General features: G+C 47.4%; 2 protein-coding genes and 1 long non-coding RNA gene across 3 annotated transcripts; 1 reads left to right on the top strand and 2 right to left on the bottom strand.

Moving 5' to 3' along the window:
• Positions 1–3,202: 3,202 nt before the first annotated feature.
• Positions 3,203–7,294, bottom strand: LOC122095631 (C-C chemokine receptor type 5-like). The gene is made up of 2 exons (XM_042665953.1): positions 7,225–7,294; positions 3,203–4,383 (listed from the first exon to the last, which is right to left on the bottom strand). The coding sequence occupies exon 2, from the start codon at positions 4,370–4,372 to the stop codon at positions 3,299–3,301; it is 1,074 nt and encodes a 357-aa protein (XP_042521887.1). The 5' UTR covers positions 4,373–4,383; positions 7,225–7,294; the 3' UTR covers positions 3,203–3,298.
• LOC122095633 lies at positions 3,670–14,933 on the top strand. Its single transcript, XR_006145183.1, has 4 exons — positions 3,670–3,747; positions 11,216–11,219; positions 14,753–14,758; positions 14,909–14,933. It is a non-coding gene; the product is annotated as an uncharacterized LOC122095633 (long non-coding RNA).
• LOC122095629 (C-C chemokine receptor type 2-like) lies at positions 14,336–19,531 on the bottom strand. Its single transcript, XM_042665952.1, has 2 exons — positions 19,368–19,531; positions 14,336–15,586 (listed from the first exon to the last, which is right to left on the bottom strand). Exon 2 carries the CDS (start codon positions 15,557–15,559, stop codon positions 14,456–14,458), a length of 1,104 nt encoding a protein of 367 aa, XP_042521886.1. The 5' UTR covers positions 15,560–15,586; positions 19,368–19,531; the 3' UTR covers positions 14,336–14,455.
• Positions 19,532–23,196: the final 3,665 nt, after the last annotated feature.

A 23,196-nucleotide genomic window follows, 5' to 3' on the forward strand; every position in this document is an offset into this window, starting at 1 on the left:
CCTGTCTGCCCGGGGGTGGTGGCCACAGCCTGGCGTGGTGGCCAGGGTCAGGGTCAAGCAGCGGCCTTTCTCCTGAGATCTCTCTGCCTCCTCCAGCTGGTGACTTGGAGTCATACCAGGACACTGTGAGTGAGCGAGAGGATGTAGTTGCACTATTGTTTAGTCCAGGCCTGGAAGAAGTAGTCGAATCAAGTCACACTGAGCATCTGGGGTTCCACACATCACAGAGTCATGTGAATGAATGGAAACTTTCCCAAAAGGGGAAAAAACAAAGACAGCAACAACAACAACAATTACAAACCATTGCTTTGTAAATTCAGGATTACCCAAAGTTCCCCTTTTCAGTATGACTTTATTTTGACTTGATTCTCAGCATTTGATCTACCCACTGGGTCCTAAATCTTGAACTCAGGGCCTGAGTGCTTGAGCTCTTTAGCTCAAGGTGAGCACTCTACCACTTGAGCCACAACGCTACCTCCAGTTTTCTGGTGGTTTATTGGTGATAAGAGTCTCACGGGCTTTCCTGCCTGGGCTGGCTTTGAACCTCGATCCTCAGATCTCAGCCTCCTGAGTAGCTCAGATAACAGGCATGAGCTACCGTTGCCGGGCTAGGTGATGATATTTACAAGTTTTGTTGTTCTTTTTAAATAGGGGTACTGGTGGCTCACACCTGTCATCCTAGCTACTCAGGAGGCTGAGATCTGAGGATCATCGTTTAAAGCCAGCTCGGGCAGGAAAGTGGGTGAGACTCTTACCTCCAGAAAACCATAAGTGGCACTGTGGTTCAAGTGGTAGAGCACTCGCCCTGAGTTGAAGAACTCAGGGACAGCACCCAGGCCCAGAATTCAAGACCCACCACCCACAACAACAACGAAAACATACAAACATATTATCTTCCAAAGCATTTGTAGCTTTCAATATACAAGTACAGCCAAGCAGGGCTGAGCAGGCTGGTAGTACACACCTATAATCACAGACCTAGGGAGGCCGAGGTAGGTTCCAGGCCAGCTTGGTCTATATCATGAGAACTTGTGTTGGGGGGGGGCAGCTCTGAACGCCTTTGGAATGCCCAAGACCTTATACTTTCCACCTTTTGGGGGGGAAAAGGGGGGAAGGCTGAGTTCCTGTCCACCCACTTCCTGCTGCTCTAGTCATTCTAGTTTCACATTCACAAAGTGAGAAAAATCACATGTGCAACCCATTCCCCCCCCCCCGCCCCCCCCCTCCCACCCAGACACACACATCTTAACCCTTCCATGACTCTCTGCTGTGTGTTTTCTTTTCTTTTGTTGTTTCCTCGGTGCTAGTCCTGGGTCTCACACGCAGGGCCTGGGCCTTTGTCACTTAAGGTCTACCACTTGAGTCGCAGCTCCACTTCTGGCTTTTTGGTGATCAACTGGACATGAGCATCTCCTGGACTTTCCTGCCTGGGCTTGGCTTCAAACCCATGATCCTCAGATCTCAGCCTCCTGGGAAGTTGGGATTACATGTGTGAGCAACCTGGCTAGTGGATTCCTTCTTCTTGGGTGTGTGTGTGTGTTTTGTTTTGTTTTGTGTTCCAGTTTGGGGCTTGAACTTTGGGCCTAGGCTCTATCTATCTTTGAGGTTTTGTACTCAGAGTTAGTGCTTTACCACTTGAGCCACAGCTCCACTTTTGGCTTTTTGTGGTTAACTGGAGATAAGAGTCTCGGAGGCTTTTCTTGCCAAGCCTGGCTTCGAGTTGTGATCCTCAGATCTCAGCCTCCTGAGTAACTAGGATTATAGGGGTGAGCCACCAGCTCCTGGCTAGATGATTATGATGATGATTATGGTTATGATTATTTGCCAGTCCTGGGGCTTGAACTCAAGGCCTGGGTACTGTCGCTGAGCTTCTTTTGCTCAAGGCGAGCGCTCTACCACTTGAGCCACAGCACCACCTCTGGCCTTTTCCTTTTATGTGGTGCTGAGGAATCGAACCCAGGGCTTCATGCATGCTAGGCAAGCGCTCTACCACTAAGCCACACTTCAGCCCCACTACCCGCCCCCCCCACCATTTTTTTTAAGAAAAAGAATCATCTCCAAACCAGCTTGCATATAAAATTTGAGTCATAGAAATGGTCGTCTCTTTGCACAACACCTTCATCATACCAAAAAATGTTATATGTTATTTTTATTATAAAGGTGATGTACAGAGAGGTTACAGTTACTTAAGTCAGGCAAAGAGTACATTTCTTTTCGGACAATGTCACCCCTTCCCTCGCTCTCTCCCAGTTTTTCCCTCCTGTCCCTACCCACAAATTGTTTTTCATTTTATTTTATTATTTATTTTTATTTTTATTTCTTTTTGGTCCGGTCGCGGGGCCTGAACTCTGGGCCTGGGCGCTGTCCCTCAGCTCTTCAGCTCAAGGCTAGCGCTCTACCACTTGAGCCACAGCACCACTTCCGGCTTTTTTCTTTTTTGCTTATGTGGTGCTGAGGAATCGAACCCAGGGCCTCATGCATGCAAGGCAAGCGCTCTACCACTGAGCCACCTTCCCAGCCCTCTACCCACAAGTTGTATAATTCACTTTCCATATAGTGTCTGGTGAGTACCCCGAGCATCTGTTCACCTTTTGTTCTTCTATTTCTATGCGCCCCCCCCTTACCATCCCAAAGACAGCTAAGTGACCAAACAAGACAAAAAAAAAGTTTTTTAAACCCTCTTATTGCCATTTTCTGGAATTCATTTCAATAAATAATATTTTATATGATCAGAGGCACAGAGACACGGCACCTTTGTGTTCCTCTCTTAAGAGTAGCCTACTTTGGGCTCACCGTGTGTACATGCCTAGAGTCCTATATAATTTAACATGTCCCCATTTATTTGAGATCTAGCAGATGAGAGAAAATATTGTGCGCCGTTTGTCTCTCTGAGCTTGGCTTGATTTGTTCTAGATCCACCCGTTTCCCTACAAATGACATAATCTTATTCTTTCTAATGGCTGTGTCAAATTCCATTGAGACAATAAAATTATTAAAATCAAATTAAAAAAAAAAAGAACAAATGGGGTGCTGGTGGCTCACACCTGTCATCCTAGCTCCTCAGGAGGCTGAGATCTGAGGATCATGATTCAAAGCCAGGCAGGAAAGTCCATGAGACTCTTATCTCCAATGAACCACCAGAAAACCAGAAGTAGCTCTGTGGCTCAAAGTGGTAGAGGGAAAGCTCCCAGGCCCCACGTTCAAGCCCCAGGACTGACAAAAACCAAACACAAAGCAAACAACTTTGACTCAAAGACACAACACAGTCACAAAAATCACAAGCCAGCCAGAATCCAGGTCATAAACCCGCGGAGATTTCCTGCTGCTCTCCAATCGATCGGGTGTAGACTGAGCTTGCATGCTCGGGAAGATCAGATCTCTGGAAGAGGGAACAGTGCTTACAGAGGTGTTTGGCAATGTGTTTTTGAAAGAACACCCAGAGGTACCTGCGGAATTTCTCCCCCACAAAGGCGTAGATGATGGGATTGATACAACAGTGCGTCATGCTCAGAGTCTCTGTTACCTGCATGGCTTGGTCCAGTCTGTTAGAGCTCTCGCAGTTATCCAGGTGAAAGAAATGGGGAAACGTATACAGGAGCAGGACGAGATTATAGGGAGCCCAGAACAAGAAATAGACGATCACGATGGCAAAAATGAGCTGCACGGCCCTGTGTCTCCTCTTCTCATTGCGACACCGGAGCAGGGTGTGCAGGATGCTGGAGTAGCAGATCACCATGACCAGCAGGGGTAAGATCAGACCGAAAATGACCATCACCAAGGTCTGGAAATACTTCCACACGTGGTACTGGGTGGAGGGGAAATGCGGGCTGCAGGTGTATCGAGCAAGCTCCTTTTGTGATCGGGAGAAGATGGTACTCGGAAGGGACAGCAGTATACTGACAACCCACGTGGCCATGCTGGTGGCCACCCCGGTGGTGACCGTCCTGGCTTTGAGGGCAAACACCACGTGGACGATAGCCAGGTACCGATCGACGGTGAGGAGGAGGATGAAGAAGATGCCGGAGAAGAAGCCGAGGGAATAGAGCCCCGTCAGCAGCTGACAGATGGCATTTCCAAAGGTCCATTGGGAAGCCACGTAATGGGCCCAAAAGGGCAGCGTGAGCAGGAAGAGGAGGTCGGAGACGGCCAAGTTGAGCAGGTAAATGTCCGTCATGCTCCGAAGCTTCTTGCAATGGATCAAGGTGAGGACCACCAGGGTGTTACCCACGAACCCGCACACGAACACCAGGGAGTAGAGTGGAGGGAGGAGCTGAGCTCCGATCTGCCTCACGTTGACTTTGTAGCAAGGTTCGGATGAGATGTAATCCAGGTAATCGTACGCCTCGGTCACGTTGGGTGTCTCCTCATCCATCTTGCCGAACCCTGGGAATAGAGAAGGAGTCATGTGTAATCTAACTGAAAGAAAGGGGGGGAGGGGAAAGTCCGTGGTCCTCCTTGAAGGAAAATTACTTTAAAAGTGTTTAGGGCTTGTATTTGGTATATAGATTTCTGTGTATCTATTGGTGTGTGTGTGTGTGTGTGTGTGTGTGTGTGTGTGTGCTGGTGTTGGGGCTGGAGCTCAGGGGCCTGAGCCTTGTCCCTGAGCTCTTCGACTCCAGGGGAGAGCGCTCTACCACTTTGAGCCACAGCGCCACTTCTGATTTTCTAGTGGTTCATTGGAGATCAGAGTCTCACGGACTTTCCTGCCTGGGCTGGCTTTGAACCGCGATCTTCAGATCTTAGGCTCCTTTGAGTAGCTAGGATGACAGACGTGAGCCACCAGCTCCTGGCTTGAACTCTCATTTTCTATAGGAATATGGAGGTAAATCAAGCGCTGGCTTGCTAATGACTGGTTCATTATCTTTACAGAAGCTACAGTCCCCTGCGGTCACCCCACAAGAGAGGAAAGTGTGGGAGAGAGCCAGCAAGAGCCCAAAAACCCCTGAATCGAATCACTCTTCTAAATTTCACACCTATTCATTCCTCAGCTCCTCCAGGTGACCTTTTAAGGTAGATGGTGTTAGTTTCTTACCATCAAGAGCTCTCAAGCACAGAGAGGGTAAGTAATTTGCCTTCAGACACCCAGCCAAGAGGTAACCAGTGTTACCTTATTGCGGTTAACTGCTATGCTCTTAGGACTCACATCTGATAACAGAACTAAGGCACAGAAACTGGGCATCGGTGGTTCACACCTGCAATCCTAGCTACTCAGGAGGCTGAGATCTGAGGATCATGGTTCAAAGCCAGCCTGGGCAGGAAAGCCAGTGAGATTCTTTAATTAATGACACCCCCACACACACACCAAAAAAAAAAAAAAAAAAAGCTGGAAGTAGAACTGTGGCTCAAAGTGATAGAGAACTAGCCTTGAGTAAAAGAGCTCAGGGACAGCACCCAGGCCCTGAGTTCAAGCCCCATGACCAACAAAAAGAAAAGAAAGAACTAAGGAATCGGATCAGCAAGCAGACTGGTGCCTTCATGCAATCAGAACGAAATGAACAGATACCCAAGTCCTCCGTCAACTTTAATGATCAAACACAAGTGCCCACATCCTGAAGTGTGTGGTTCCAATTTCCTAAGTTGGCATGCATTCAGAGCTCTCTTACAAGCAAGAAATGCCATGGGGTACGTGGTAGCTCACGCCTGTCATCCTAGTTACTCAGGAGGCTGAGATTTGAGGATCACAGTTCAAAGCCAGGCCGGGCTGGAAAGTTTATGAGATTCTTTTCTCCAACGAACCAGTTTAAAAAGGAGAAAAACAAAGCCAGAAGCAGAGGCATGGCTCAAGTGGTAGAGCACCAGCCTTGCGTGAGAAAAGCAAGCAGCCAGAGAGCCTGAGTTCAAGCCTCAGGATTAGCGACAACAACAACAAAAAAACAACTCGCTTCCAAATCAAATGGCCCCCTTCCATAGTTGATCTACCTCTATAGGTACACATCCAGAAAGTTTGGGTGGCAGTCTTTATAGCTGGCTTTATAGTTGGCTGTGACCAGTTGTCTCAGTCCCTCAGACCAAGAATTATCTATTTTAAAAGATCCTTGTAGGTCTCAAACTTCTGATCCTTTATATGAAGCAGTTTAGAGAAACACCCAGGGCTTGGGAGGGGGGGACGGGGGTGTGTGTGGGGGGAAATCTCACCTTCAAATTCTGAGCCAGAAAAACAATGATACACTAATTGCAGAACCGATCAGATGTTTGTGATATAATATAGCATCTGGATAACTTTGAGGCTTCCCATTTTGTTGGTGGGGTGTGGCAGAGAGAGAGAGAGAGAGAAAAAAAAAGAGAACCAGGCTTATTCTCAGCTTCTGGGGTACTCATGATTAGAGACACCCCTAGTGGAGATAGTTCAGCTCTCCGACACTGGAAGACAATCTCTGTTGAGATTTCGGCCAAGGTTTATCCATCTCTCTAGGACTCTTTTAGTTTTATTGTTTTGAGAGGTGAGGATTGTTTGCTTGTTTTAAAGATAATACTGTGAGCTGGGTGCTGAGAGCTGAGCATCACGGTTCAAAGCCAGCCCAGGCAGGAAAGTCCATGAGACTCTGATCTCCAATGAATCAGCCAAAAGCCAGCAGTAGAGCTATGGCTCAAATGGTAGAGTGTTAGCCTTGAGCAAAAGAAGCTCAGGAACAGCACCCAGGTCCTGGCGTTTGAGCCCCAAGGACAGACAGGCAGGCAGGCAGACAGACAGATAAAGACACAGATACAGACATTACAGACAGACAGACACACAGACACACACACACACACACACACACACATTCTGTTCTGCTGCCCATCTTTCATTTACAATCTTGGAAACTCTAAAGTCTGACCTTGCCAGGTGCTGAGGTCTTAATCCTGTTATCCTAGCTAACCCAGGAGGCTGCGATCTGAGGATTGTGGTTTGAAGTCCAGCCCCAAGGCAGGAAAGTCCCAGTGAGACTCTTACCTCCAATGATCCACTCAAAAACTGGAAGTGGCTCAAAGCACCAAGAGCCTCAGGAACAGCACCCAGGCCCTGAGTTCAAGCCCCATGACTGACAAAAAAATAATAGTAAAGTCTGACCTTCTCCTTAAATATTATATTTTCATATATATACATATATATATATATATTTTTTTTTCCTAAATGCACGTCTTGTGTTTGCATACGTTACCCCCAGGAGTTTTCTACTCAGATCTTTTCTTCATCACAGAAGCTGAGCTAATATAACCAACAGGACAGCTGAATGATGTACTTACCAGAGACAGTTTCCTGTTTGGGGAACGGATGTCTCAGCTTGTCTGACTAGCTGCGCTGTGCAAATCAAACATATTAGGCAGGATAGAGTAGGAAGCAGGGTGTCTTTAAAGAGGGGTGGAGTTTAAAGGCCCTGGAGAGGAAAAAAAAAATCCAAAAATAGTTCTTCTTTTAAAGTTACGTTTAAGATATAGCCCAGTGCTGTGGCACCTGCCTGCCTGTCATCCTAGCTACTCAGGAAGCAGAGATCTGAGGACCATAGTTCAAAGCCAGCCCAGGCAGGAAAGTTCAAAAGACTCATCTCCAATTTACCAAGAAAAAAAAAAAAAAGCCACAAGTAGAGGTAGGGCTTAAGTGGTATAGCCTTGAAGGCTAAAAAGCTCAGGGACAGTGCTCAGGCCCTAAGTTCAAGCCCTATGACCAGAACATGTACATGCACACATGCACACATGCACACACACACACACACACACACACACACACACACACACATACACACACACACATACACACACACACACACAAATAGAGGTAGAAGAAGAGTGAGTGATATCCCATCAGGAAACTACATCTGAAAGAGGGAAATTGCTGTGTAAAAGGGAAATGGTTAGTGTCAATGTTAAGGGGAAAAAAATAAGAATGTTCCAACCGTTGCTCTCTAAGTCAATTCAAAAGCTGGGTACCGGTGGCTCACGCCTGGCATCCTAGCTACTCAGGAGGCTGAGATCTGAGGATCGAGGTTCAAAGCCAGCCTGGGCAGAAAAGTCCGTGAGACTCTGATCTCCCATGAACTATTGGAAAATTAGAAGTGGCGCTGTGGCTCAAAGTGGTAGAGCATTAGCCTTGAGCAAAAGAGCTCAGGGACAGCGCCCAGGCTCTGAGTTCAAGCCCCGGGACTTGACAGACCAAAAAAAAAAAAAAAAAAATCAGCTCAAGTCAACCTTGAAACATTTTTATTATTATATCTATTATTATTATTGTTGTTGTTGTTGTTGCTATTACCTTTTGGCCTTGCGTTCTTATTTGGCATGTATGCTCAAGGCTGGTGTTCTACCACTTGAGCCACAGCTCCACTTGTAGCTTTTGGGTGGTTCGCTGGAGCTAAGACTCTCACCAACTTTCCTTCCTGGGCTGGCTTTGAACCAGGATCCTCATATCTCAGCCTCCTGAGCAGCTAGGATGACAGGCAGATGCCATCCTCATCTATCTCAAGAAAGCCCAGCTTGTAGCCCATCTCTGTCCCTCAGCCCTCCTATCTACATACAGGGCTGAATACAGGCAGAGTCCGTTGGGCAGATCGTACAGTTCCAGGTTATTGTCTTCAGGGTCTCCAGACTGTTGAATTCAAGCCCTTGGTTGCTTTCTGTGTGGATCTCTATTAGGCCCTCACACCAATGTTCTTACTTCCCGAAAAGCTCTAGAAAGGGAACTTGACATATTAGCTAGCTTCCTGCTCAGTCAGTAAGATTCTCGGTAAAGCCTAGGGGACTTTCATTTTCCAAAAGCATTTGATGCTTAGGTAGTCAAAATTTTCCTGGTGGCAAATGTTAAAACCTGGCTTAGATAACAATACCATTCTCCCACAACACCCACAGTAGCCAAACCAGCCACATCAGAGAATCATCCAGCAATCCTTTCTTAGACTTCATTTTATTGTTGCATTTTATTTTTATTTTTATTTTTTTGGGTCCGGTCGTGAGGCCTGAACTCTGGGCTTGGGCGCTGTCCCTCAGCACTTCAGCTCAAGGCCAGCGCTCAACCACTTGAGCCACAGCACCACTTCCGGCTTTTTTCTTTTTGCTTATGTGGTGCTGAGGAATCAAACCCAGGGCCTCAGGCATGCAAGGCAAGCGCTCTACCACTGAGCCACCTTCCCAGCCCCTGTTGCATTTTATTTTATTTTATTTTATTTTATTTGCTGGGCTTGGGGCTTGAACTCAGGGCCTGGGAGCTCTTCCTGAGCCTCTTTGTGCTCAAGGATAGTGCTCTTTGAGCACTTTGAGCTACTTTTGGTTTCTGAGTGGTTCGTTGGAGATGAATCTCACAGGGACTTTCCTGCCTGGGCTGGCTTCGAACCATGATCCTCTGATCTCAGCCTCCCGAGTAGCTAGGATGACAGGTGTGAGCCACTAGTACATCTTCACTACTCAAGAGGCTGAGATCTGAAGATCGTGGTTTGAAGCCAGTCTGAGCAGGAAAGTTGGTGAGTCTCTTTATCTCCAATGAAGTACCAAAAAAAAAAAAATGCCAGAGGTGGAGTTGTGGCTCAAGTGGTAGAGTGCCAGCCTTGAGCAAAAGAAGCTCAGGGACAGTGCCCAGGCCCTGAGTTCAAGCCCCAGGAGTGGGGAAAGACAGAGAGAGAGAGAGAGAGAGAGAGAGAGAGAGAGAGGCTTGCAGACTTTCCTGCCCAGTCTGACATCGAACCCATGATCTTCTGATTTCAGCCTCCTGAATAAGTAAGAATGACAGGCACAAGCCAGAGATGCTTCGCTAGATCTAGGGTTTGCTCTTTGGGGCTTTTTTGGCCTTGTGCTGCGTGACTGTCATCAGGCTCGCTGGTGATACGTGAGCACACACTCACCCCCAGAGGGCAATGTGGGGCAATGAAGGAGGCTGAGTCATTCACACCAGGGCTGGAGAGGCCACCGTTGACAAGAGGCCTCCTCTCCCCGAGTTTCCAGTTCCTCATCTGTCAAGTGATGCGGTAGATTTGGGGCATCTCTCATTATTATTACGATTATTATTACTATTATTATTATTACTATGTTGTTGTTATTATTGTATATTTTTTGGTCATTTGTGGGGCTTGAACTCTGGGCGCTGTCCCTCCGCTCTTCAGCTCAAGGCGAGTGCTCTACCACTTGAGCCACAGCGCCACTTCTGGTTTTCTAGCGGTTCATTGGAGATCAGAGTCTCACAGACTTTCCTGCCCAGGCTGGCTTTGAACCTCGATCCTCAGATCTCAGCCTCCTGAGTAGCTAGGATGACAGGCGTGAGCCACACCAGTGCCCGGCTCATCTCTCCTTTAACTCTACCTCATCACACCTGGTTTGAAAAGTACACACTGATATGAAATGAACATTCATCAACGGGAAGGAAACTCAACTGTCTGTCTGTTTTGAATTTCTGGTTCAGAGGTGTGGTCCAGGCAATTCTTAGATCATCTGAAGGATGTAAAAAGGAACTGAGAATCTCCAGAACGTTCTCCAGACATTAAGCCTTTGTTCTGGTATGAGGAGAACCCCAAAGTAGCCGTTCATCTTGCCATGATGTTGTATTTTGTTTTTTAATTTCTGTCTGTCTTTCTACATTGTACCTTCCAGTGCTTGGAGTGCTTCTCACCTGGATTGTGTTCCTACTCTTCAAAGAAATGATCCATTGAACTGGGCACTAGTGGCTCTCTCCTGTCATCCAAGATGTGAAAATTGTGGTTTAAAGTCTGTGAGTCTCTGATCTCCAATGAACCATCCCAGAAGAAAAAGCTAGCCATGAAGGTATGGCAGTAGAGCATTACCCTTTGCTAGTTTTTTAAATTTATTTTTATTGTGGGTTGTGGAAGGCCTGGGCACTGTCCCTGAGCTCTTTTGCTCAAGGCTAGAGTTCTACCATTTAGAGTGAAAAGCTCTACTTCTGGTTTTCTGGTGATTAGTTGGAGATAAAAGTCTCACAGACTTTCCTGCCCAGACTGGCTTCAAACTGTGATCCTCAGATCTCAGCCTCCTGAGTAGCTAGGATGACCGGCGTGAGTCACCAGCACCTGGCTTAGTGGTTGTACTTTAGCTCAGTTTCCAAGTCTGCCTATGTATTTTGTTTCTTTCTTTCTTTTTTTTAGGGGGGTCCGTCGTGGGTCCTGAACTCTGGGCCTGGGCGCTGTCCCTCAGCTCTTCAGCTCAAGGTTAGTGCTCTACCACTTGAGCCACAGCACCACTTCTGGCTTTTTTCTTTTGCTTATGTGATGCTGAGAAATTGAACCCAGGGCCTCATGCATGCTAGGCAAGTGCTCTTCTCAGCCCTCTTTCTTTCTTTTCTCCCTTTCTTTCTTCCTTCCTTCCTTTCTTTCTCTCCCATTCTTCTCTCCTTTCTTTCTCTTTCTTTCTTTCTTTTCTTTCTCTTTTCTTTCCCTTCCTCCCTTCTTTCCTCCCTCCTTCTCTCCCTCCCTCGTTCCCCCTCTCCTTCCTTCCTTTCTCTTTCTTTCTTTTTTTTTTTTGGGTCCGGTTGTGGGGCCTGAACTCTGGGCCTGGGCGCTGTCCCTCAGCTCTTCAGCTCAAGGCTAGCGCTCTACCACTTGAGCCACAGCGCCACTTTCTGGCTTTTTTCTTTTTTGCTTATATGGTGCTGAGGAATCGAACCCAGGGCCTCAGGCATGCAAGGCAAGCGCTCTACCACTGAGCCACCTTCCCAGCCCTTCTTTCTTTCTTTCTTTCTTTCTTTTTTCTCTCTCTCTCTTCCTTTCTTTCCTTCCTTCCTTCCTTCCCTCCTTCCTGCCTTTCTTTCTTTCTCTTCTTTCCCTCCCTCCTTCCTCCCTCCCTCCCTCCTTCCTTCCCTCCCTTCTTCCTTCCTTCCTTCCTTCCTTCCTTCCTTCCTCTCTTTTCATATATTTCTCCCAGTGCAGCTGATGCACTCAACAGAGCATGTTGGGTCACTGCCCGGCGCCTCACCCCACCCCCCAAGGCCACACACAGACCCACTGTCACCTTAAGTGGGTCACAGCTCTCTAACAGGATATTACCTAAGACTCCCCTGGGGCCCCAGATTGGTTGCCTATTGACCTAAGATCAAGGACAAAGAAGTGTTAAATCTTCTGCCTTTCGAAGGAAACCACCACACTTCGGGGTCAGACACCTCCCTTTGGAGGTGTCAGAGGTGACAGAATCCATCCTGTGTTCCACCCAGCACCTCAGCTCCTCCTGCTACAAGTCTTTCCCAGTTAAAGGTGCGTGGATGGGGAACCAATCAAGGGAGGGCTTGCCAAAACGAAGTCCCACCTCCCTGCTCCAGTAGGATTCCCACAGAGAGGGCAGGCCAGGTGTAGCATTGGAAAAGGGAGGTTGGGGGTGTGTGGGGGGGGGTGGGTGGAAGATGGCTAATGTGGTTATCACAAGAGAGCACTGGTTACAGGTGACGTGTGAGATCCTGCTGCTGGGAGGGGGTGCAAGGTGACCCCAATGTTCAGGAAATGAAAAGCTGGAAGAAATCTAGTTGAAGAGCAATGGCACAGGCTTGCAAGGTGGCCGAAAGCAGTCTCAGCAGCTCTCGGCCCCTCTGGCAGGGAGAACAACATGAAGCTCTTCCTTCTGGGGCGTCCTGATCAACACAGAGAAAGATACAGGCTCCCCTTTCCCCGCCCTCTCCTCTTCTCCCCAGTACCAGCGCATGCCCAGACATGGAGGAGACACAGAATCTCCAGGAGCGAGAACACAAAAGTCAAGGCTGGAGGCCCGAGAGTAGAGGAGGCAGACCATATTGCTCTTTGCAGCAGAACCTTCCAGAAGCCAGTGCTCTAAAAACCCCACTGAAATGAAGACAAAATAAAATCATTTCATACTGGGAATGGATTACATTGGGAAATGCACGTGTGCATGTGTGTGTATTATATACATATATGAAATGGTACAAAATAAGACTTTCTCTGGGTATATGTGGGCCCTGCAGCTTGAACTCAGGGCCTGGGCCCTGTCCCTGAGCTTTTTTACTCAAGGTTGGAGCTCTTCCACTTGAGCCACAGCGCCACTTGTGGTTTTCTGGTGGTTCATTGGAGATCAGAGTCTCACAGACTTTCCTGCCCAGGCTGGCTTTGAACCAGGATCCTCAAATCTCAGCCTCCTAACTAGTAACTAGGATGATAAGGGTGAGACCCTGTGACTGGGCTGGCAGTCTACTTTGAACTCAGGGCCGTGGCTACCGATGTCTTCTCAGCCATCGGGGTGCAGGGCTGAGGGGCGGGAACTGGGAGGGTCTGGTGGGCGGCAGCGTGGTCTCTCTGATGCCCTGCTTTGATGTGATTTGCGATCAGCTCCTGTGGGCGGGACAAGGAGCGTGATGTAGAGGCCAAGTGCACATGTCAACCTCAAGGTTAGGTGTGTGTCGTACACGGGCGGATGGTATGTGTAAAATTGTGAGTAAAACAGCCAGCCACCCTGCGGCATCACAGATCTTATTTCTAACACACGAGCTGGGACCGCAGATTATTTTCCCGATCATAGGTGTTGTAGAAACAATATTTACGTCGCCTCAAAACAAGAGTGAAGATGCTTGGAGGTGACATTCTTTCTGAGCCTCTAGCTTTTTTTTCTAGAACCTTCTGCAGCCCTAAGGACCTTCTGGGATCACCCTTCCAACTCCCAAGTCTCCTGCTCATGATTCTGGCTTTCTGTCAAATTAGAGACACCATTGTCTGTCAACCTAGCTACTTAGGAGGCTGAGATCTGAGGATCGTGGCTCAAAGCCAGCCTGGGCAGATAAATCCATGAGACGTTCATGTCCAATGAACAACCAAAAAGCCAGAAGTGGAGCTATGGTTCAAGTGGTAAAGCATTAGTCTTAAGTAGAAAAACTAAGGGACAGCGCCCATTGTGGCCCTGAATTCAAACCCCAGTATTGTACCCCCCCCCTGAAAAGAGTGTTCTTTACTAACAAAAAGTCTTGGTGTTGTTGGTGGGGCTTGAACTCAGGGCCTGGGTGCTGTCCCTGAGCTCTTCAGCTCAAGGCAAGCGCTCTACCACTTGAGCCACAGCTCCACTTCCGGTTTTCTGGTGGTTTATTGGAAATAAAAGTCTCACCGACTTTCCTGCCTGGGCTGGCTTTGAACAGAGATCCTCAGATCTCAGCCTCCTGAGTAGCTAGGATTATAGGTATGTGTTACCAGTGCTGGGCATGAGGCTTCAAAATACACATACACACACACACACACACACACACATTTCCTTTAAAAAAAGATAAGAAAATTGCTACTTTTTATTCATTTGTTTATTTATGTGTATATTGTGTGTGTGTGTGTGTGTGTGTGTGTGTGTGTGTGTGTGTGTGTGTATGTACATGCCAATCCTGGGTTTTGAACTTAGGCCTTGGGCAATGTCCCTGAGTTTGTTTGTTTTTTTTTTTCTTTTTTGCTGGTTCATTAGAGATAAGCAGTCTCCCAGACTTTCCTTCCACAGGACTGGCCTTCACCTGCAATCCTCAAATCTCGGCCTCCACGAGTAGCTGAGGATGGATAGGTGTGAGTCATCTTCATTTTTACAAACCTGCAGACACTTCCTGCTCCCCGGTAGAAGGGGTATAAGCTGAGCTGGCTCGATCGGCTGCCTCCCGGTAGAACACCGGGCACTGTTTGCAGAGACGTTTGGCAATGTGTCTCCGGAAGAAGGTGATCAGATACCTCCGGAACTTCTCCCCGACGAAGGCGTAGATGATGGGATTGATGCAACAGTGGGTCATGCCCAGCGTCTCGGTCACCTGCATGGCTTGGTCTAGGTGACTGGCCGACTTGCAGTTACTCAGGCCGAAGAATTCCTGGAAAGTGGTCAGGAGCAGGACGAGGTTATAGGGAGCCCAGAAGAGGAAGTAGACGATCATGATGACAAAAATGAGCCTCACGGCCCTGTGTCTCTTCTTCTCATTCCGACACCGGAGCAGGGTGTGCAGGATGCTGGAGTAGCAGATCACCATGACCAGCAGGGGTAAGATCAGACTCAGGATGTTCCTCAGGATGGTGTGGAAGTTCTTCCATGCTAATGGGAAATACGGGCCGCAGGTGTCACCGGTCTCTTCCTTCAGGGATTTCGTGAAGCTGATCCCAGGCAGAGAAGCCAACAAGACAAGGATCCATGTCACCGCGCTGGTGGCCACTCCAAAGGTGACCGTCCTTGCTTTTAAAGCCAACACGGCGTGGACGATGGCTAAATACCGATCGATGGTGAGGAGGAGGACGAAGAAGATGTCCCCGAAGTAACCAGCGTAGTACATCCCCGTGAGGAACTTACAGAGGACACCCCCAAAGATCCACGGGTTGGAGGCGTAGTGAGCCCAAAAAGGTAGCGTGAGGAGGAAGAGGAGGTCGGAGATGGCCAAGTTGAGCAGGTAAATGTCCGTCATGCTCCGAAGCTTCTTGCAGTAGATCAGGGTAAGGACTACCAGGGTGTTACCCACGAACCCGCACACGAACACCAGGGAGTAGAGAGGAGGGAGGAGCTGAGCCCCGATCTGCCTCACGTTGACTTTGTAGCAAGGTTCGCCATAGTCGTAGTCATACACAGTGGTGGCTTCTTGAAGGTTCTCGGTGACATTTCTTGTCAAAGGAAGCGTCTCGGAGGACATGTTGGAAGCCATGTGCTCATCCATTGTTCTTTACCTTCTCTCTTGGGCCTTCTATGGGCAGAAAGCAATAATAATAATAATGACATTACCACCCACCCCCTAAACAGCTTCCCAAAGTTTGGGGTGCTGTCCCTTCCCACCATAACATTTTCCCCTTTGATTCCCTAGTGAGGGCCAATATTAGTTATTCTACAGTTAAAAACCCACGTCTAGGGCTGGGAAGGTGGCTCACTGGTGGAATTGCTTGCCTTGCATGCATGAGGCCCTGGGTTCGATTCCTCAGCACCACCTAAGCAGAAAAAGCCAGAAGCGGCGCCGTGGCTCAAGTGGTAGAGCTCTTGCTTTGAGCTGAAGAGCTGAAGGACAGCGATCAGGCCCTGAGTTCAAGCCCCATGACTGACCCCACCCCAAAAAATGCATGTCTACCTCTTCTGCTGATTGTGTGTGGGCCTGTGACTCATTCCTAGAAAATAAAAGCACAACCTACTTGGGGGAGGTGTTTCTACAAGGTTCTTCCTGTGTAAGAGACACACACAGGAAAAATCCTGCCTTACCTCTTCTACCTTTGCAAATTATCTTTTTTTTGGGGGGTGGTGGAGGAGGAATCAGCCACAGGGCTTGAACTCAGGGCCTGGGTGCTGTCCCTGAACTCCTTTTGCTCAAGGCTAGCACTACTACTTTAAGCCACTTCTGGTTTTCTGGTGGTGAATTGAAGGTAAGAGTCTCACCGGCTTTCCTGCCTAGGTTGGCTTTGAACCGAGATCCTCAGATCTCAGCCTCCTGGGTAGCTGGGATGGCAGGTATGAGCCACTGGTGTTCAGCTACAGATTATCTTGTGTAGGGTTGGTGCTTGATCATGAATGAAAGACACAGAAAAAATTAGACAAAAGCCCTAGAAAGTCACAAACCAACCTTTGAACTTCTCCTCTTCTGGCTTATTATTTGAGAAAATGGGGTTTAAAAAAAAAAAGCTATTGTGAATCACCTCTTCTGTTAACTTGCAGCCCAAAACATTCTTAGAAGTGACCCCCCCCAAAAAACCCCACGCTTTCTTTGGCCATCCTGGATTTCTCCACGTCCAGGCTGCAGTAACGCATGGTTACAACAATATTTCAGTGTCTCAGCTTTGAGCTGATATATATATATATTCATTCTCATTGAGTGTTTGATTTCCTGCCAACTTCCTCTACTTTCAACTCTTTGGGGGTTTGCAAGAGGAAGCTCCCATCTGAAGTGCTTCTTAGAATATTCTTTTTTGGCACTTACTTCTTCCCATTGTCCAGTCCCTAAGAGGCCTCAGGCCTTGGACTCAACTTTTACCTTTTCCACCTTTTCTTTCCTTCTTTCCTTCCTTCCTTCCTTCCTTCCTTCCTTCCCTTTCTCTTTCTTTCTTTCCTTCTTTCTTCCTTCCTTTCCTCCTTCCTTCCTTCCTTTCCTTCTTTCCTTCTTTCCTCCCTGTCTATCTTTCTTTCTGTCTTCCTTCTTTCCTTGCTTTCTTACTTTTTTTGTGTGTGCCAATACTACTAGAGTTTGAACTCAGGGCCTGGGCACTGTCCCTGAGCTTCTTTTTGCTCAAGGCTAGTGCTCTACCACTTGAGCCACAGCACCACTTCTGGCTTTTTTGTAGTAGTACTACTACTACTAGTAGTAGTTAAGAAGCTCACAGACTTCGTTGCTTTGGCTGGCTTCGAACAGCAATCCTCTGATCTCAGCCTCTCGAGTAGCTAGGATTACGGGCATGAACCACAGGCGCCCTAGCCCAGCCCTTTTCTTTTCTTTCTTTCTTTTTTTAACTTCTTTATTCTTGCTTCCAAATGCTTCCAGAATTGTGTCAGGTAATCCCAGGGTTTTGCTGACAGCCCTGCCTGCCCCCGGCCAACTCAAAGCTCAGTCTACAAGATGCACCTTTCTCCTAAACCTGAGAGGAAGTTTCCCTTGTCCAGTAAATATCTCTCCAAATCCACGCCGGCAGTATTTATCGGGTACCTACTAGGATGCTGTCCTTGCTTGTGGATACTAGGGATAAAGCAGGGAACAGAATGGCTGCCATGAAGCTACCACCAGCCCAGTCCACCTCCATCTGAGCACCCCGAGAAGCTAGCTCCAGTTTGTGCAATAGCTTTCCTTGATGATCACCACTTACCGTATTGCCTACGAAGCAGAATTGGGTCTTACTCCGAAGCCCTTCCTCTTCTGGAAATCAAGAGCCACCCTAGAGGGCCAAAGGGGCCTGGGTTCAAATCCTGCCTCCAAACGTTGGAGACCCATTACTTTTTCCCAAGTATCTGCGTTGGGGTGTGTGTGTGTGTGTGTGTGTGTGTGTGTGTTTGAGTGTACGATATTCATTACGCCAGGCGCCAGTGGCTCACACTTGTCATCCTAGCTACTCAGGAAACGGAGACCTGAAGATCACAGTTTAAAATCAGCCGGGATAGAAGACGCTGATCTCCAACTAACCAACAACCACAACTCAAAAAAAGGCAGACTTAACCGCGTGGCTCAGGTGGAAGAATGCCAGTTCCAAGTAAAAAAGTTCAGCGCTCAGGCACTGAATTCAAGTTGCTATACCAACATGTAAAAAGGCAAAACAAAACAAAAAACCTACCTAGGCTGCATAATGAAAAGGAAATTGTCTAGAATAAACCACCGTTACCACCACCACCACCACCACCACAATAATAATAGTAATAATTCCATTATCTTCTTGGTGCCTTTGTTCTTTTTTTTTTTTTTGTCAGTCCTGGGGCTTGAACTCAGGGCCTGGGCACTGTCCTCAAGGCTAATACTCTACCAGTTGAGCCACAGAGCCTCCTGTGGCTTTTTCTGTGTGTGTGTGGCACTGAGGAATCGAACCCAGGGCTTCATGCATGCTAGGCGAGCGCTCTACCACTGAGCCACCCTCCCAGCCCTCCTTGGTGCCTTTCAACTGCCTATTTCTTGTCTCAGTTGCTCGTGGGTGGTGGCTGGGAGGAGGGGGCTTGCTCTTGCCTTTGCTCCTAGCGTTTCCCTCTCCACCTACTTTTTCCAAAAGTTGAAATTAAATCGGCTTTGGGGGGTGGGGAGGTGGGGGTAAAAGGACCTCAGAGATACCGGCAGGTCTGCTCACCATGGCTTTGTTTAATTCCCTTTTCTACTCTTGGTCTTCAGTGATTTCGTATACCTTTAACCACCTTCTCTCCACCCCACCCCAACTCTCCATTTCCTTCAAGCCTCAGTGATGTTCTATGTACTTGGCCCTTCATCTATAATAGCTGGTGGGCTCCTATTCATCCTGCAATACCTCCTGCTCAAATGTCCCTTCTGTAAGAAACCTGATCTGCATCCTTGTACCTAAATTCTCTGGTCTCCTAACTTCTCTTATATCTGAACCAGCAACTGGCCACGCTTGTTGCTCTGAGACCAAGTTCTGGTCATATCACCAGATCTTGGTAAATAGATCTAACACCAAAAAAAAAAAAAAATGGTACTAATTAGTAGCCAAACGCCACCAGTGGCTCACACCTGTCATCCTAGTGACTCAGGACGCTGTGATCTGAGGCTCACAGTTCAAAGTCAACCTGAGCAGGAAAGTCCGTGAGACGCGTCTGTCCAATGAACCACCAAAAAAAGCCAGAAGAGGAGCTGTGGCCAAAAGTGGTAGAGCAGACAAAGGTCAGGACAGCGCGTAGGCCCTGAGTTCAAGCCCCAGGACCAGCACAATGCATTGGTTTTCTATAGCAATCTCTGCATTTCCAGTTAGGAGAAGCTTGAAGCTTCTGATTCATAAAGTGACAGAAAACAAAACACACACACACACACACAAAATCCCCCCCAAAACCAAAACCCCACTCACCAATGGCTGCCCTCCTCCAGGTGATACCGTCCTTCAGACTTGTCATCAACTGAAGCAGCTAGATACGGAGGTAGAAACTTAGGGGTGCAGAAGTAGGAAATAAAGTTTCCTGCAAAAAGAGAAGGCGGAGATAGCAGGGCAAGTAATGGTAAAGAAGAAGAAGGAAAAAAAAAAAGAACACCAAAAAACAACAGTTTCTTCTTCTTCTTTTTTTGGGTTCTGCCAAAAACGTGTTTAGGTTAGCTACAAAAGGGGTGGTTTTGCAATCTGGATTGTGTAAATTTAAGGATGAGTCAGACGGCTCCAATTTCTTGGCTCCTGTATCTATGATTTTTTTGGGGGGGAGTAGGGGGGCGGGGTGCGGATTCTGGGGGGGGGATTCTGATGTTCTTCTATTTTCTGCCATGTGCATAACCTTAAAATCTGAATCTATAACTTCCTAGAAGAGAAAGGCTGTCAGGGTTGTTGGTGATGGGGAGGGGGGGGGAAGAAAATGCAGCAAGAGATTATTGTAATGGAGAATTCGGGATTCAGCAGCCTAGGGGTGTGTGTGTGTGTGTGTGTGTGTGTGTGTGTGTGTGTGTGCTGGTCCTAGGGGCTTGAGCTCAGGGAGAAGACATTGTCCCTGAGCTTTTCTTTCCTGCTTAGGTTGCTTTCGAACCGCCATCCTCAGATCTCAGCCTCCTGAGTAGCTAGGATGACAGGCGTGAGCCACCGGTGTCTGGTGCTCATTGTAGTGTTTGATCACACAGGCTTGCCTATCTTGGTTTGCCTGGACGCGGTTGTGAATTCTGAAGCCAGGGGGGAAATTCATATTTGCTGTCTGCAGCTTGACCTTTTCTTTCCAAGAATCGTTTGCAGTGTCGGCTTTTCTCATTCTGACTCTGCCCTGCTGTGTTATCACCGGTGTGAAAGTAGCAAGAATTACCCAGTAGCTCACACCTGTCATCCTAGCTACTCAGGAAGCTGAACTCGGATCACGATTCAAAAGCAACCCAGACAACCAGCAACCCAGAAAAGCCCGTAAGCACTCTTATTTCCAATGAGCCAGCACAAAAGCCAGAAGTAGAGTTGGACCACAATTGATTGAATACCAGACTTGAGCAAAAAAGCTAAGCAATTGCACCCCGAGACCTGAGTTCAAGCCCAAGCACTAGCGTGCACACACACACACACAAACAGAGTAGAAAAAAAAATCCTTTTTCTTCCCCAGGCTGGTCTTGAACTTGTGACCCTACTGCCTTTGGTGGTAGCAGAGATCCTTTCTGTTATTTATTTATTTGTTTGTTTGTTTGTTTATTATTTGGTTGGTTGTGGGGCTTGAACTCTGGCCTGCGGGCTGTCCTTGTGCTCTTCAGCATAAAGTGAGCACTCTACTACTTGAGCCACAACACCACTTCCGGTTTTCTGGTGGTTCATTGGAGAGAAGTCTCATAGGCTTACCTACTTGGGCTAGCTTTGAACCTCGGTCCTCAGATCGCAGCTTCCTGAGTAGCTAGGGTGACAGGTGCAAGCCACTGGCGCCCGGCTCTTTCTGTCATTTATTTATTTATTTATATTGTGAAGCCAAGACCACAGCAAGTAAGATTGCCGTTTTATGTGAGTATGATTTCATCCAGACCAAGTTGATCCAAACTTGGAGGTTTTCTAGAATCCTAGAACTCGCTGCTCTAGTTTAGTAGGCCACAGGAAGCTGATAGAAACCACAGTGAACCCAGAAGCATCTGTGAAATGGTTGGGAGGAAGAATTTTTGTTACCTGAGCAACTTCATTTCTGAAAACAGAGCCGGGGAGGGGGGGGGGGGAGGTGGAGAATTATCTTTAGGTCACTAAAAAGTCTTTCTGTCTTCTTGTCTCACGGACAATTCTTTCCACGCTGTTTCCCACCCTCCTGTCCCCCACGTTTTTAGTTGGATGAGACTTATCTTCTGCCCATAGTACACACACAGGTGCTGAGAGCAAATTGAACTTTCGGTTTGAATGATGTTAACCCTCTTCCCCTACAACAGAAGTCCAATGAATAAAATCCTCCAAAAGTCACATGTGAGAGTTTAACCTGCAGAGTTAACCATCATCCAGAGTTGATTTTTTTTTAGGGGGTGGGGTGGGGGGGTCGGTCCTGGGACTTGAACTCATTGCCTGGGCCCTGTCTCTGAGCTTTTATGCTCAAGGTGTGTGCTCTACGGCTTTGAACCACAGCACCACTTCTGGTTTTCTGGTGGTTCTTTGAAGATCAGAGTCTCATGAGCTTTCCTGCTGGGGCTGGCTTTGAACCGTGATCCTTAGATCTCAGCCTCTCAAGTAGCTAGGATTACAGACCTGAGCCACCAGTGCCCAGAATACTTTCTGATTTTATTTTACTTTGCAAATTCTGGGGCTTGAACTCGGGGCCTGGGCACTGTCCCTGAGCTTCTTTTTGCTCAAGGCTAACACTCTACCACTTGAGCCACAGGGCCACTTCCAGCTTTTTCTGTGTATGTGGTACTAAGGAATCCAACCCAGGGATTCATGCATGCTAGGCAAGCACCCTACCACAAAGCCACATTCCCAGCCCTACTTTCTGATTTTAAAACATACTGAATGTATATAGTCATCAAAACAGTATGGAACTAAAAACTATGGAATTTGTATAGACATATAAGTCAATGGAATGGAATGGCTTCAAACCACAATCCTCAGATCTCAGCTTCCTGCGTCTAGAAATAAACCTGAACATCTATTATGAGTTAATTTTCAACAAGCACGCCAAGACTTTGGAATAGGAGAAAGAATCCTTTGCAACAAATTGTGGTGAAAGTAACAGGATGTCCACAGGTTAAGAGCAATGATCATGTCACCTACAAAGATTAGCTAAACATGGATCCGTGATCCAAATATAAGAGCTGAAATTATAAAACTCTTAGAAGAAAATATGAAAGCAAAGCCAGGTACCAGTGGCTCGTGCTTATAATCCTAGATACTCAGGGAGGCTGAGATCTGAGGATTGTGGTTCAAAGCCAGCCTGGGCAGGAAACTCTGTGAGGTTCTTGTCTCTGATAAATTACCAAAAAAAAGAGACTGAAGTGGAGTCGTGGCTTAAGGGGTAGAGCGCTAGCCTTGAGCAAAAGAAGCTCAGAGACAGTATTGAGACCCTGAGTTCAAGACCCAGGACTGGCACCCCCAAAATAGAAATAAAATAAAGGCAAATCGTTATGGCTGTTATTTTTGTCAGTCAGGGGGCTTCAACTCTGGGCCTGGGCACTGTCCCTCAGCTCTTCAGCTCAAGGCTAGCGCTCTACCACTAGAGCCACTGCACCACTTCTGGCTTTTTCTGCTTATGTGGTGCTGAGGAATCGAACCCAGGGCCTCATGCAGGCAAGGCAAGCAATCTACCACTGAGCCACCTTCCCAGCCTCTCCTTATGGCTTTTGATTTGTCTATTAACTCTTAGATATGACACCAAATGCATAAGAAATCAATGGGTGGGAAAATGATAAATCATACTTTAAGTTAAAAAAAATCTTTCCTGCACAAAAAGGACATTATCAAGAAAGTGAAAAAAAATCTATAGAATGAGACAAAATATTTGCAAATTTTGCATCTGATAAAGGCATACTATCCAGAATATGTAGAGAATATTGATATCTCCACACCAAAGGCAAATAAAAATGGGCAAGGCAGGCTGGGCAGGGTAGTTCATTCCTACCATCCCAGCTATTCTGATGTAACTGGGGCAGTTCTCTTTCTCAGATCTGTTTCTCTTGTACTATTTCCCTTTTTTCCTTTAATTTGTTTTTCTTTTCTTTTTCCTTTCTTTTTGGTGCCAGTCCTGGGCTTGAACTGAGGGCCT

Source organism: Dipodomys spectabilis, unplaced genomic scaffold (genome assembly GCF_019054845.1).
Source record: "Dipodomys spectabilis isolate Male_0828 unplaced genomic scaffold, ASM1905484v1 ptg000360l, whole genome shotgun sequence".
NCBI lineage: Eukaryota > Metazoa > Chordata > Mammalia > Rodentia > Heteromyidae > Dipodomys > Dipodomys spectabilis.